We start from the raw sequence: 15,246 nt of genomic DNA, 5'->3' as shown, positions 1-15,246 counted from the left end.
TCAGATATGGCTTCGGCCCTATAATTGAGAATATTTCAGACATGGCTTCAGCCTTATAATTGGGAACGTTGCAAACATGACTTTCGTCTTATAATTCAAGAATATTACAGATATGGCTCCGGCCTTTAAACTGTAATAAAGAAGAAGTATAAAAGAAGACAGACTAGGCTGTATGGCTAAGAGCCTTTGCCTTCTCCTTAAGGAGTAAATCAAACCAAAAAAAAAAAATCTCTTTGGCCGAGTCGCTGTCAGTTGTCAGCTTTCGTTGTGTTAAATGTCAAACAAATATGAAAATTGGGAAATAATATTTTCCAATTTTTTTTTATTAAATCTACATAAAAGAGCTCCAGCATGTTTCCTATGATAACATAACATGTAGTTATTTCAGCCACGTAACTTTATCAGTACCAGATACAAAATGTATCTCTAATAACTGTATCTGCGGTATATTCCATTTGCCTGATTGGTGATTATTGATTCGGGGTGATAATTTAACTGCAGCTAGTTTAAATTACTCTTTGCATAACAGGCCAATTAAAAGATGGAAAAATCTTTAGAAGAAACTCTTTTTCAAGCAATAACTATGAATGACCACAGTTCTATTTCGCAACTTTTGTCTCAAGGTATATAATTATATAAACGGTTGTTTTCTGTTTATAGATGTGTTTCAAATGTTAACAATAACTTCTGATGTGTTAATATATATATTTTTTTTTAGGTGCTAATCCTAACAAGACTGTTAGTCATGGCAAAACTTGTTTAGGAGAAGTTGCATACTTGGGAAATATTGCGATATTAAAATTACTCATTGCTGCTAGTAATTCAACAAAAAACCAGAATAAAACACCATACCCAGTCAACCCAAGAAAGCGTGTAGTTAAATGTCATAAGCGCAAAATTAAACAGGAGAGCTCAAATGGTGAAAGTGCTGTGAAATTTAAAAATGTTAGCGATAAGAAGTTCAAAGACTATTGCGTGGGACAATACGAAGCAATTGGTATTGTGGAAGAGGGTGTGAAGCCTGATAAAAACCAAGGGTACTTTGTGTTCATTCATAGTGATGGGTCTAGTAGTGATGAAAGTAGATTTTCTGGTTTGAGAGCACCACTAAGCCCACCATCACTCACACCCTCACCCCAAGCAGATTTGGAGTGGGATGAGGATATTGGAACTGTTGCAGCAACAACCAGTGAAGATGAGACTTGGTCTTCAATGTACAAGTATGTTTTATTTTATTAATTATGGCATGAAAAGTGATTATTAATAAATTTTTATTGGTGTCATTTTATTGCTGAATTGGTCTCATGACAATACTTTCAACTGGTGTGTTAATCAACACAAGGTTTGGGTGAATGTCAAATTGAATTACAATTAGGCGCCAGGCAAAACAAAAAAAAACTATTTTTAATAGTTCCATAGGCATGATCGTAAAATACCAGATATTAACAATTTTGTTATTACAATAAAAACAAATCCGCCAAGGTACAGCAAACCACTTGCCACCTTGTGAGGCTGCCACTGCTTTACCTGTTAACAATGTAGATTCAATCTAATAGTGAAATATTCTTTTTATTTTATGTTTTATGACTAATCTCCTGGATGATTAGAGTTGTGAATATACAAGGTAACTTGTAAAAAACTTCCTTGCTTCAGGTAATATATGCTGGATGATTTTATTTTATAAATTACAGGTGGTATGCTGCTATATTGGAATGTACAGGGGCAGCTATAGCATCAGCTTCAGTAGTGAGCAATGGCATTGACCAACAAGATGCCTTTATGAGGACTGCACTGCATTATGCTGCAGAACAAGGACATCTATCTGTAGTGAAGTTATTAATTGAAGCCGGTAAATAAAATAGTATTTTATATAAAATATCTCGTTATGATTTTTTTTATCGCTATTATTGCATTGGACATCAAATTTTGTTAATGATCTTATAGGTGTAACTTGTTACATTCCTTAAAATCAGGCATGGCCAAGAATGTAACAAGTACAAGGTTCCACCAGAATATAAATTCATTTTTAATATCTGTGCAATGTACAACGCTGTATTTAAATGTTGTGCTTAGTTGAAGATTTTGTCTACACCATGGTGCTCGAAATTTTACTGTAAGTACTTTGTTTCAGGTTGCAAATTAGATGTAACCGCTGGGGATGGGCTGACACCTCTTCATGTGGCGGTTGTCAAAAATCATGTTGATGTAGTCCGGACACTACTCTCGGCTGGAAGTCATGTCAATTATAAAACACATGAAAAGATGACACCACTGCATTTTGCAGCATCAAGAGGTTTCTTAGAAATAGTTAGTACATCATTTTCATTGTATACCATGTATTATGCAGTGGACTTTATGTAGTTGATGGTGATGATGATGAACATGTATTAATTAAATTCCTACATATAATTTTAACTGGGATTAATAGTAGTGGATGAATTCAGTTTTCTTTTTTTCGTGGATTATAGTAGGATTGACTATTTTTAATAAAATACAGTTATCAATCATTCATGCCACAAAAAAAAATATTTCAAAATCTGTACAATAAAGCTTTGAAATTTGGTGGAAGGTGTAACTGTTAAATAGCAGTCATGACAAATTGTGACGTTACCAAGGTCCACTGGTCGTAACTGTGTGTGCGTAAGAAAGAAATAACGCGATAACACTACCCCACAATTTTGCTTGCAATATTTCAAATTCAAATAGCTCCTTCATTTTTCATGTTTGAATTTTGTTGACAAATTTCGTTTTCGTATATTTTTTGTTACATATTAAAAAATGTACACAATCAAATGTAAGAAACTATATTAATAAGCAATGATAGAACTGCAAATCAGGAAGCTAACTAAACAGTAGTGATGTCCTTTGTTATAAATTTATGTGATGGAAATGTTTCCATTGTTAGGTAAGAATTCTAGTCAACAATGGTGCCTATTTAGAAGCAAGGGACACAAACGAAAAAACCGCATTATATTTGGCAGCCGGGAGGGGTCATTTGGATGTTGTAAAGTACCTTATATCTAATGGAGCCAATGTAAATGGGGAAGAAATTCATGGTAAGAAAGAAAAAATATTTAATTTCACCCTTTAAATAATTTTTGTAATATTTTCATTAATATAAAACAAAACTAAAAAATTGTTTCTAATTTGGACTATCAATTGTTTTTATTCTAGGTTACACACCATTGTGTGAAGCAGTTTGGCAAAGATTTGACACGGTTGTAGAAATATTATTGACTTCAGGTGCAAGAATTACGCACTCACACAGATTGTTGCATAATGCAATAATACAGAGACAGGTGGGTAAAGATATTTTAATATATAAATAGGTTTTGTTTAATATGTTTTGCACTATACGTAAATGACTGTTTTTAGGAAGAGATTGTTAAAATGCTTACTAATTTTGGTGGAGGAATAAACTTACATAATGATAATGGAGATACTCCATTATTGCTGGCAGCTCGTTTGTCACAGCCAGCAGTGGCTAAACTTTTACTCCAAAAAGGTAATTTATTAAAATAAAAGTAATGCCATTTAAGTTTGAAAAAGGCAGAATGTTCTAGAATGAAAACTTTATTCTTTACCAACTTATACAATGTGGCTATAAGTATTTTTATAGTTATTTATACTTTATTATATCAAGTATGTCAATATCAATCAAGCATTATGGTTTCATTTTACAGGTGCAAATGTGAATTCCTGTAACAGTATTACAGGCGCCAGTGCACTCCACTTGGCGGTGGAAAGTGTTGATTGTCCACTCGAGTTTGAGGAATTGCTCAAATGCCTACTAGAATATAAGATCGACATGAATGCAACCGCACTTACGGGAGATACAGCTTTAAACAGAGCATTGCTGTTGCAGAAGTAAGAATTATAATTGATTTGATGATATGATATGATTGATTGGATTGAATCGAAGATTAGGATGGGTATCGTTTATTGAAAACGGTCCTAAAACAATTGTTAATTATGAAATCAGTATTTTTGCTGGTGGTAGGATATATTTTAAATTCGCCCGGATAGCGATAACCGGGGTATTAAAACCAACCATAAACGTACACGTAAGTATCGCGTTCCGGGATCAGCCTGTGTATTCCATCGGGCCAGCATAATTATGTCGACTGCCGAGAGATAATCATCTCTCGACAGTCGACATTCTATTAGACGCCACTCCACTTACTATCAGGTGCAGGGCGTCAAATTGCCGTGCACGTAGATAAAAAAAAAAATCTGTATTTGAAGTATCTAATATTTATGTGTACCTCGGCATGCTATGAAAAATAGTCATGATATTTTTCAGAGACCATGCTGCCGTTCTACTGATAAGATATGGCGCCGACGTAAACACCTGTGATTTGCACTCCTGTGGCTTGGACAATTTGTCCATTGCAAGTAGGAGACGTTCACACACTCTTGCTCGCATGCTACTTAAGGCTGGACATTATGTTTCTGTACCAGATGTAATTGCAACTGTTCCCAAACCAGGAACCACTGCAAATTGGTTATATTACGCTTGCAAACAACCCTTAACGCTTTCAGATCTGTGTAGAATTAAAATTAGAAATCTAAGTAAAAATAAGACTTTGTTTTGTTATATATTTTCCCTACCTCTGCCAAAGAGTTTAAAAAAATTTCTAATGATGGAAGATGAAGGTCAGTAAACATAATAGTAAATTGTGCTTATAATAATTGCAATATAATAAAAAGTAATATAGCCATCCATTTATTAAGAATATCCACAAATAACGAATATTTATACTATCAATAAAACACAATTATAACCATCTACTTTTTATTACTTGGTAGTCATAGTATAATATGTAGTACAAAGGTATATAATATGTAAGTGACACATAAAATTATTTGTTGATTTTCGATTATACATTATATGTGATACTAATGGTTCCATATAAAAACGTCTTAGTGGATGTTTAAGGTTATTAGTTTATAAAACAATATCTACTTACTATAGAACCAATTGTTTTCAATAACAATATATTAAATCTACAAGATCGTTTAATGTTTGATTTATGCATGTGCAATTTGTATTTATTCAGTACCTACTGCTATAAGACATTATGTATAGTTAGGTAATAATATTCTGTCTAACCAGAAAGGTAATCTTAGATAAAAAGGAGAAATATAAAAGCTAATTACTATAAAATGATATGATTTTTATTTTAAGTTAAAATTGTTGGAATTTATGGCTACAATTTACAGGGTGAACAAATTTTAAAGTACAATGAGTCGATGATGATTTTCAGATTATTTTTAATGTTCTCATATTATTACTATATGTACCTATATTATGTATAAAGAATAAATTCTTGAAACACTTGTATTGTTTTCAGAACAAGAAATACATAAATATTTAAATGTAACAGTTTTATTAATGACTCTAATTTCTAATTGTTTAAGCATTTGGACAGGTCAGACAGAAGGTAATAAATACATAATACGGGTAAGGAAGGTAAGTAATATTTTCAGTCATGTTTTCTATGATACCTACCTCTTCTTTGATATTAGTTTTGGATGGCTCTGCATCATTGCCAATTTGTTCTAAATATAAATACAATTAGGTAGGTACGTCCTACGGCCGATTTAATTTCACAGTAGATCCGATGATAACGGTTATGGAAAGTTTATTGCAATAGACCGTGAAAATTACTTATCTATCCTAAGGATTTTAAAACTACAAGTTTTAGTTTTGGGTTTCAAAATCTACTTACTTTACATTCACGGTCAGCCACATGTTGTTGAACAAATTCAAACTTTAAATCGTCTATACACTTTTGTGTTTTTCCAAACATTTATTATCCCCTCCCAAAAATTAAATATAACGTATTTATATTACTGTACACACACAAATAATAGTTTTTACGGGTGTAGGCAATTTGAAGTTTTGAATTTCTTCAGCTACTTATGGGGCTGACCGTACATACGTAGTATAAAAGTGCTCACAAAGTGGAAGGCAATAAAAGCATTTCAATGCTTAAAAACCACTACTGAAAACAGATCTTTCTTACATAATATTGTAATAATTTCTACAGAATGTTCAATGAGCTATTTTAGATTCAAAAATAGTAATGAAGTAAGTATATAAATAATATTCCCCTTATCAAACGTTAATCACACGTAATTATAACCATAGGGTTAACATTATGAAAGTACTCTTGCTTATATAGCATATATGTGAAGGGATGGAATCCAATTCCTTCTATAAAAGATAAAAAAAAATATAATACAAATAAATTTTAGTTTTTTGTTGGGGCAATAAAATAAGAATTTTAGTACACAGATAGCTATCTGTTTTGCTTGAGTGAATTCCGAACACGAACATTTTAACTTAATTTTTTATGCCCGATGGTACATTTCAATTATGTATATTGTATATATAGTGAGTACGCACAGGTATTTTGATACATTTTTAAAACTAATAAAATTACTGAAGGTATTAAGTTTTAAAATATTATCCGTGGTGTTAATTATAATGATAACGCACATTGCTGACTTCACTACCCTTCACTTTTGTTTTGCAACTTCCAAAAAAGGAGGAGGTTCTGAATACTTGTTTTTCCATTTATTAAAGTTGTATATTATTTAAAATGTACGGCAATAAATACATTTCAAAACTAATGTATTAAAACTAATTTTATTTCATTAAACATATCTTATTACAAAGAAAAAATGTTTTAGTTTTTTCAAAGTTTATGGAATAATTTTTTGGTACAGCTATGTAACACAGACCTGCATAAATAAATATGCATCCAGCAATTTAAAATTTAAATCAACTTACAATAAATAGCTTTTAACAAAAAAATACTGAAAGGAGTGTTTACACACATCCGATAAAAATTTATGGTACCCATTTTTAACATTTATTCCCTTAAAAACAATAATATAATTAGCAAATATACCTGTTAACATCAAATATGAAGTACCTACCTATTAATTTTCACAAACTTGTAGCAAGATTAAAACGTTTTCTACCATACACACAAATTTTAAATCTATAAATGCAGCACATTTTAGTTCGGTGAAAATAAAACTTTTTCTTTATGTTGTCAGACAAACATTACTTTTTCAAATATAGTATTCGAAATGCAATTTAAGAGATTGGGTACTACAATACAATTGCATACAAGACTTTCTTATTTCTATAAGTAAGGTACAACAAATACACCAATATATGAAGTTACGAAGTTAAGGAACTAGGACAGATGCGTACTTGATATTTCGTAGATTAAATCGAACGATAATGGTGTTCTTTCATTTGACTTAGATAAAAAAAATAACAAAATTGTTTAACATAAATATAGAATATATTAATAAATAAGAATGCAACAGCAATAATTTTTTCGAATTTCTAAGTCTATGTATATAAATATAATGTATTAGTTGAATAATACCTATACAAAGTTAGAAACTAATTAAATTAAATATAGGTATATAAATCAAACAAAAAGTAAATCCTTATTGGTCATTGAGTAAACAAAAAAAGAAATAAAAAAATATTATAATTCATACTTAAGGAATAATATACATGAAATATATTAAATGTTAAGTGCTCTACCTATGGGGGCAATCAAAGGTAGTATACTTAATGTTATTACAAATTATTTTTGTAGAAAATATTAAGGATCTTTCACTTGGGAAAAAACTATACAAAAGTACGAAAGTATAGTAAAATTTTACAAACAAGGAAAAACGAATAATAAAATACAATTTGTAAACACTTATCAATAGAGAAATCATTTTGTATTTGATGTATTTGTCTGGTCCAAAGTATAGCATTATTGAAATGAAGGTACATTATCATTAGTTTTTCCTTCCCTGTTCATTGTACATGCTACTATTGTAAGTTTTGTTCATAATTTAAACACAATACTAAAAGCGACAATACCACATGCATTTTGCGTGTATTGATATGATAATAATTTTGCGTTCAATATCCAAAGTATACTACAAGCGTGCTAATTGTTTCAGATACAGTGCCTCGTGTAAAAAAGTGAATAATTATGTCTCTGGCATGGACTGGATATGTTTCGCAACTACTCAAACGGCATAAATATGCGTTCCGAAACTATCTAGATTAAATAATTGAATATGCAATTTCGAAAAGGGTGAATATCATAAATATAAAATATCTACATATTAATGCATATAATAACAAATAACAAAACTTGTGTAATTTTTATTACTAATTGAACCCAAATTGTAACCCAAAAATATATTTTTTTTAACACTACTTTATAAAATAGTAAGTTTTTTTTCAATTTCCTGAACCTTTTCTTAATAGTATATTCAATCATGCAATGGAGGAATTTAGTCTTTATTTATTTATCACGTCAATATATCTAGTCGCGCTTCATCAGATGATTGATTGCAGAACATGTTTATGAAATGCTCAAGTTATTTGTTGTAAATCACGACACACCCTACTAAGATATACATATCTAAATTCATGTTTATCTTATCAGTATTTTGAATTAAATGTGTAGTGAAAATTTGTGATACAAATATTATTCATATATCTTTGAAATGTGTACAAATATTATTACAAAAGCCTTTATAAATTAATTTCCAATTCCAGAACGGCCTTTATTGTCCTTAATCATCTTTAATTCTGGGCAAGCTTGCAGCAAAATATCCACCAAGTTAAAATTCTTGTTTGCCACTGCCTTGTGAAGAGCTGTTTCACCATCAATGTCTTGCAAACGAATATTTGCTCCAGACTGAATTAGAAACTTTACTGCTTCCACTTTACCTATAATAAGTAAGATTATCATTGGAGCTGTGAGTTTATTCCTAGTGATTTTCGTGATTTCAATAAAAATCCACTGAGACTCCAAAAACGACACATACCATCTTTAGTCACATCATAATAAGTGATTAAATTACATTAAACCACAAAAGAAATACACAAGACATTTACGAGTTATTATAATTACCATATTTTTTAATCTTCATTTTAATAATAATCAGTGACAATAACTAAATTAGTAATGATAACAATAACCAAATTAATATATTATTTAATATGTAATCCATTTTATTTATCAGGTAATCAAACAAAATACAAAAAATATAATTAGTAGTATGAAACTAGAATTTTCATACATGAAATATGCGTTTTGGAATGAATTAATATTACATGGAGTTCCAGGTGTTAATACCTTACCTGCAGCAGCAGCTTTATGTAAGGGGGTAGCTTTGCCTGTCCTTGTTTGACTATCAATAAGTGCCCCATTACTCAAAAGTGTTTTACAAATATCAACATGTCCGTTGCGTGCAGCATAGTGAAGTGCGGTATAGCCAGAATTATCTGGTGCATTTACAGCTTCTTTCACTTTCATACTCTTATCAATAAGTAAGTGAACTCTATCCTTATCGCCATTGAATGCTGAAAACAATATTGCTTATCACATTACAATCTAAATACATAATTTCAAGTAAGTTTAATTGACAGTCTGACAAAGCATGCTGTTTTCTTTTGTTGAACAGTTTTGATTTAATTAATATTTTTAATTTACTTACTATGTTCTATTTTTTTTTAAAAAAATAATAATAATGGAAAACAATTTAATGCTAATTACAAATACAGGTTTAAGAGATAAATATGATGAGGGATACAGGTATAAATATTTCTAGGATGAATTTAATATTTACCAATTTAAGGGCTATCAAAAGTTGTGGGCAATAATAAAAAAAGTAGTAATTATTAAGCAATAACTATAAATAACTTTCATATTTACCTGCATACCACATGCCTCTTTCCCAATCCATTTCTGATAAAGTTTGGCATACTGAAGAAGTTGCAGTAGCATTTGTACAATTAGAGTGATCACAATTATTGTGGTCCATTTTTGACAAGATTAGACAAAGATTATAATGTAGTTAGTAATATTTTTAAATATCCCGTTGCAAGGTCCAAGTTATTTCAGTTTCTCCAGTGCTCGAAATGATCTTGTAGCCAAGTTGAGCTAAAGAATTCATAGCTACTAGTACATTGGCTTTAATGGCAACTCCATTAACTACAACACCAGTTCCTGGAAACTTTTTGGAAAGAGCTCTCACTTCTTCATCACCCAGTCCAAATACTGAACAATCATTAGCATGCAAAGATCCCTTGATAGCTATGTATACAACACCCTCTTCAGATAGTGGCAGGTTAGCTAAATTGCTTGTTTGTAAATTTTGACTTCCTTTTAAGTCCATTATACCAAATATATAAAAAGTTGAACAAATAGATTTCAAATGCAAATGATATTGTTTTTAAACTTCGTCGTCTTTGCCCGAATGTTGATAATTACCCAAATGCATAGCCTCCTTACTAAAGTTTGTTATATTATCTTGTTCCACAATAATTGAAGGTTCCGGCTCTGAGAACTCTTTTCTCATAGTCCACATATATTCATTATAATCTTGTTTAACCGCTGTTGAACTAGAAGCAACCACTTTGTAACCCAATACCTGCAATGTTAAATCAATTAGCACTATATGACTCACCATTTTTATACTATCAGAAAATTGCCGTATTATGTTGATAACTTACTTCGAGAGCACTCAGGATTACGCAAGGGTGTTGCAAATACACAATCGTGGAGTCGTCACAGTATCCACCACAGGCAAATCGTTTGAGCTGTTCTATATCACCCGCTACATAAATATAAACAACCAATTAATATTGAGGTGCAACAGCGACAATTTTATAGCATTGACAATAAAATGAGAATAGGAAAACGCATAAGATCGGATAGTTTAACTTTATCTTATCTTCCAATTTCTCATTTTACTTTGCGCGTAATTTGTTGTCAAACCTTTCAAACCGGACACCAACACTCGCCAGGGGTTTTTGTGTCCGTATGATGCCAGATTACCTCTGATCAGAATGTATGGCATTGATTACAGATGCTGATGCTCGTATACTTAAATATTTACTTCAGTGATAAGAACAAAATAAAATCAATTACCTATTTACTCGCACCAAAACAACATGAATGCAAATGCAAAAAATAAAAATGAATTATGAACTCATTTATATAGTTGCCAACTCTCAAAAAGCAATAGTGAACTTCTATAGAAGTTTCCCCAAAATTATTAAAACATGGGAAGTTGCAGAAGTTGTAACTGAAATTTGAAATTTTTTGGCTTCTTGAATCCGATTATATTTGGATTTTAGTTTCGATTTTTTATTCTCATTATAATAAATACACGTGATAGAATTGAGGTAATATTTTAGTGTTGTTGGCGTTCTCGCAAGTAAAAAATAGACCTCATCTTTGTTCCTGAAAAGATTTTGTTTTGTATTTAAACTTTATTTATTTATTTAGTAACGCCAACGTTACGTACATTAACACATACTTCATTACAATAACAACGTTAATGGTAATCTAAAGCTAAATGTCGATACAATACTAGGCGTACACGGCATGCATTGAAACACAAACAACTTGACAAAATAATACAAAACAAAATAAACAATGAATATAGTGCGTGAAATTAAGCACACACTTAAATTTTACATTAAATTATAATTTTGAAGATAACGAAAGAAAAGGTAAAATTTACAATCCTAATTAGACTATGTTGAAACAGAGAGCTGATTAAAATATTAGATACATGTAAATTGAATGTAAAATATTAACAATAAAAATGAAGGTAAGGATTGTGATTGGAATTCTAAAATGGCATTCCGAAATTTCATTTTACTTTGGAAAAATATGTCAATGTTACTAGATTTATGCAATAAGTTATAATTTCTACACAGTCTGTTAACAGGACAATTAGAACTCAAATTTGTAGAAGAGTAGCGTAACTTCATCCAATAAATATATACATATTGTGACGCTTTGGAATCCGTAGGGAATTGCTAAGCAAGTGAGTCGCGACCGGTGTTGCCAACTTCAATATCAATTAAAGTCGGTAGAAAGACGTTGGGTGAGACAAAATTATCGCTATAATAGTATTTCTCAAACATGCACCGTCTTTCCTTATACATAATAGGTGTTAGAGTTACTAGTTAGGTCTAGTAACTAATTTCAAGAGTCCCTCATATTGACACAGGCATTCTTACAAATTATGATAATCTACCTTCTCCTGACGTAATAATTTTATTAAATGAATATATCGTGATGAATGCTTTCTTTTGGTTTACCGAAATTACAAATTAAACGTTCCGTTATCGAGACTGCACTTACATTTGCGGTCTTGTATTTCACACCATAATAACATGAACAATAGTAGTTACAAATAAGTCTGTCGTATGTTGCCGACGACGAGCCGAGTAAGTACTTATACGTTTTATAAAACCGCGAGTTTTAATTTTACATAAATGACGATAAAAATAAGTTGATTATACGCTTGTCTACTCGGGTACTCCTTTATAATACAGAAATCTTTAAACGGTTGCCTTATTCGATGCTGATATACTTAGCATGCGTTTGCAGTAAGATAAGCAAGAGAAATACCGTGCAAGCTGACAAGTATGCCGGTAGGTATATTAAGCTCTTACTTAAAAACTGCTCTCACTACTTTTGTATCTACACGGGCATCGATATTTATTTACTTCTTTAGACAGGGTAATCTCGGGAACTTCTGGGTCGAATTAATAAATCTGTAGAGTAGAGTATAAAGCTAGTAGATTGAATACATAAAAAATCATGAAGTTTTCAAGTTTTAATAAGGAAAGGAATAAAGATAAAAAAATGCAATTTTAACGGAAATGATGGAAATGGAATTGATGGAATTTGAGGCAATTTTAATGGTCGAATCCATGATATTATATACATAATATGAATTTTATTATTTTGATACACTTTTTTAAATTAGGGATATGAAATCTATTTTTAGAGGAGTATCTTCTTATCTTCAGTGAGGCATGGATGCTTTATTGACCTAGAAAGGTTTATCGATCAAAACATGTAGTACTGGAACTCAATTATTTAGGGGAAAACTGGGGTGCGCACAAGAAATACAAAATTGTAATACAAAATACAAAAATATTGTTATGGGGTGGTTGTATCACTGAGTTGATAAGCCTGAACGGACGTGAAGCGCCAGGCGAAAACAAAAACAAAAAATGATGCGATGTCCCGGGCGGAGCAAAAATAATTCCGGTTTTAACATTTTCGTCGGTAAGATCGTAAGAAAATGGTCCTCCGAGGCACAGCGCGAGGCCCCGGGTGGTTGTCCGGTCGCTATCCTCTAAGGCGCCTCACTTACCATCATAAGAGCGCCAAACACGACACGTCGTTTATTCCAATAATAAAAAAAAACAAAGGCAAATTGAAGACAATATCTAAACTAGGCTAGATGAGTACTTCCATAATTTCTAATTACAAAAAAATATTATGGCTGGCAAATTAAAGATGATTAGACATATGGATATGACGGAATAGTAATGGCTTAGGATATTTTTATTTTAAAGCAAGATAAAAAACCAAATTGTTAGTGTCCCCTTATAATATTTATACGATCTCTATAATAACTATTTTAATGTCTGTGTTTTTGACATAAATAGTTATTTAAGTTTTAGAGTCCTAAATTGTAATACTTAAGTTGTCAATCACATACTTAAATACAATTGCCACGAGGATAAAAATATCTAGGCAAAAAAAACAAGTATTTTAGTCCATAAAACGCGGTTCTGTGTATTAAAGTGTTCCCTATTCAAGTGGGAGTCTCGCGAAAGAAGCTTTGAATATGTGAACTATAGTACGTATTTATGAATTCGTGGTTTGTGAACGCGCTTTCACGAACCTATGTATTATTATGATAGTACAAATGGAAATAATGAACGGTTTTTTACGTATATGCAGTATTTTTTATGGGTGTTCACAAAAGTCTTAAGAAATTTAAGTATAGGTGGGAACTTGGTAAACAATAAAAGTAACCACGCGGGTGAAATCACTGGGACAGACAAAAAGATACAAAGGGGGAACGGGGGGGGGGGGGGGTAGTGGTGAATACCGTTAAGATTCAAGGTTATGTTGGTGATACACACACATGGATTGCATGTGTAGGCGTTATAAATTTATTAATGAAATCTATGTTCCTAAGAACACAGCAAGTATGCAAAATTTTATAAAAAATAAAACGATTATGACATGCTCATTTAATAATTATTATTTAATCTATACTTGGTGTATAGATTAAATAATAATTTCAGGTAAAATCAGGTTTAGTACTTAACACTTTATTATTTTTTATGGTAACATGGTACTATGCTGCGTAGCTGCAGTCGTAACCTACTACGAAACCGTAGCAGCACAAAGGAATGAATGTTTAACGCGCTCCCCCGAGCAAATCGCACGCTTACCTTATTTTTACAAGCTATCTAGTACCTATTCAAAAATTATAATACATATAAAAAAATTACAGCAAATTCTACATTATTTTTATTACACACAACAACATCACGCTTTTTATCCCCGAAGGGGTATGCAGAGGCGCAACCATGGCACCCACTTTTCGCCAAGTGTGTTCCGTCCCATGATGTGATAGGGGGCGAGCCTATCGCCATATCGGGCACAAATTCCAGACTCCGGGCTGATACTGAGCAGAAAAACCCAAATATCACTTTGCCCGACCCGGGATTCGAAGCCAGGACCTCAGAGAGCTGCCGTACCGTATTTTTATTAACCTTTGGTAATTTATTTTTTGAAATATGGATATTGGATATTATTTCATTAATTACTTAATGTCAACAAAATTGTTGGTTTCATGAATCTACAGGTATATCCTAGAGTACATAATATAATTTTAATTTGCAACACAGTAATAATACAATGTAATAAAAAATACTTAAAGTATGTATATAATACTGATTTTTTTAAGAATTTATTCGTAAATCTGCAAATTATTTCCCATAATTCTTGCAATGTTGCAAGTAATCAATTAATTATGAATATTATATCCATCAACAATATTTTCATTTCCACCTATTTTCTTCACTCAGCTTCAAATTTGCGTCATTCTTATAAGAGTCGGTTTTAATTAAATTAAGATGTTCTTAATAGTGGAATTTAAAAAAAAATATGGTCGCCATTCTGGTTGTATCTTCTTCTTTCTAACAATGGTGTAGGATTAATGCATAATGATTTGAAATGGAAGTAAAAAGCAACTATTTTCGTCTTCGTCTCCGTTGAAATGGAACGCCTGTATATAGAAAGTGAAAAGCGAAACAAACGTCTCGTTGAGAGCTTTTGTTGTAATTGCACATTGAGAGTAGGTACATGCGTT

The 15,246-nt window shown here is 31.4% G+C and overlaps 3 protein-coding genes across 3 annotated transcripts; 1 reads left to right on the top strand and 2 right to left on the bottom strand.

Moving 5' to 3' along the window:
• The first annotated feature begins 234 nt into the window (after positions 1–234).
• On the top strand, positions 235–6,115 carry LOC115445991 (ankyrin repeat, PH and SEC7 domain containing protein secG). The gene is made up of 9 exons (XM_030172524.2): positions 235–623; positions 719–1,220; positions 1,692–1,849; positions 2,132–2,307; positions 2,906–3,056; positions 3,175–3,299; positions 3,376–3,505; positions 3,684–3,867; positions 4,304–6,115. Exons 1-9 carry the CDS (start codon positions 542–544, stop codon positions 4,662–4,664), a joined length of 1,869 nt encoding a protein of 622 aa, XP_030028384.1. The 5' UTR covers positions 235–541; the 3' UTR covers positions 4,665–6,115.
• A 521-nt stretch (positions 6,116–6,636) lies between these two features.
• LOC115445992 (ankyrin repeat domain-containing protein 39) lies at positions 6,637–10,198 on the bottom strand. The gene is made up of 3 exons (XM_030172525.2): positions 9,759–10,198; positions 9,185–9,406; positions 6,637–8,770 (listed from the first exon to the last, which is right to left on the bottom strand). The coding sequence occupies exons 1-3, from the start codon at positions 9,865–9,867 to the stop codon at positions 8,580–8,582; spliced, it is 522 nt and encodes a 173-aa protein (XP_030028385.1). The 5' UTR covers positions 9,868–10,198; the 3' UTR covers positions 6,637–8,579.
• LOC115445993 lies at positions 9,974–11,052 on the bottom strand. The gene is made up of 3 exons (XM_030172526.2): positions 10,824–11,052; positions 10,559–10,662; positions 9,974–10,476 (listed from the first exon to the last, which is right to left on the bottom strand). Exons 1-3 carry the CDS (start codon positions 10,903–10,905, stop codon positions 10,279–10,281), a joined length of 384 nt encoding a protein of 127 aa, XP_030028386.1. The 5' UTR covers positions 10,906–11,052; the 3' UTR covers positions 9,974–10,278.
• Positions 11,053–15,246: the final 4,194 nt, after the last annotated feature.

Source organism: Manduca sexta, chromosome 23 (assembly GCF_014839805.1).
Source record: "Manduca sexta isolate Smith_Timp_Sample1 chromosome 23, JHU_Msex_v1.0, whole genome shotgun sequence".
In the NCBI taxonomy this organism is placed as follows: domain Eukaryota; kingdom Metazoa; phylum Arthropoda; class Insecta; order Lepidoptera; family Sphingidae; genus Manduca; species Manduca sexta.
Note: the sequence above shows the minus strand (reverse complement) of the source record. Positions and strands in the feature narration are given on the sequence as shown.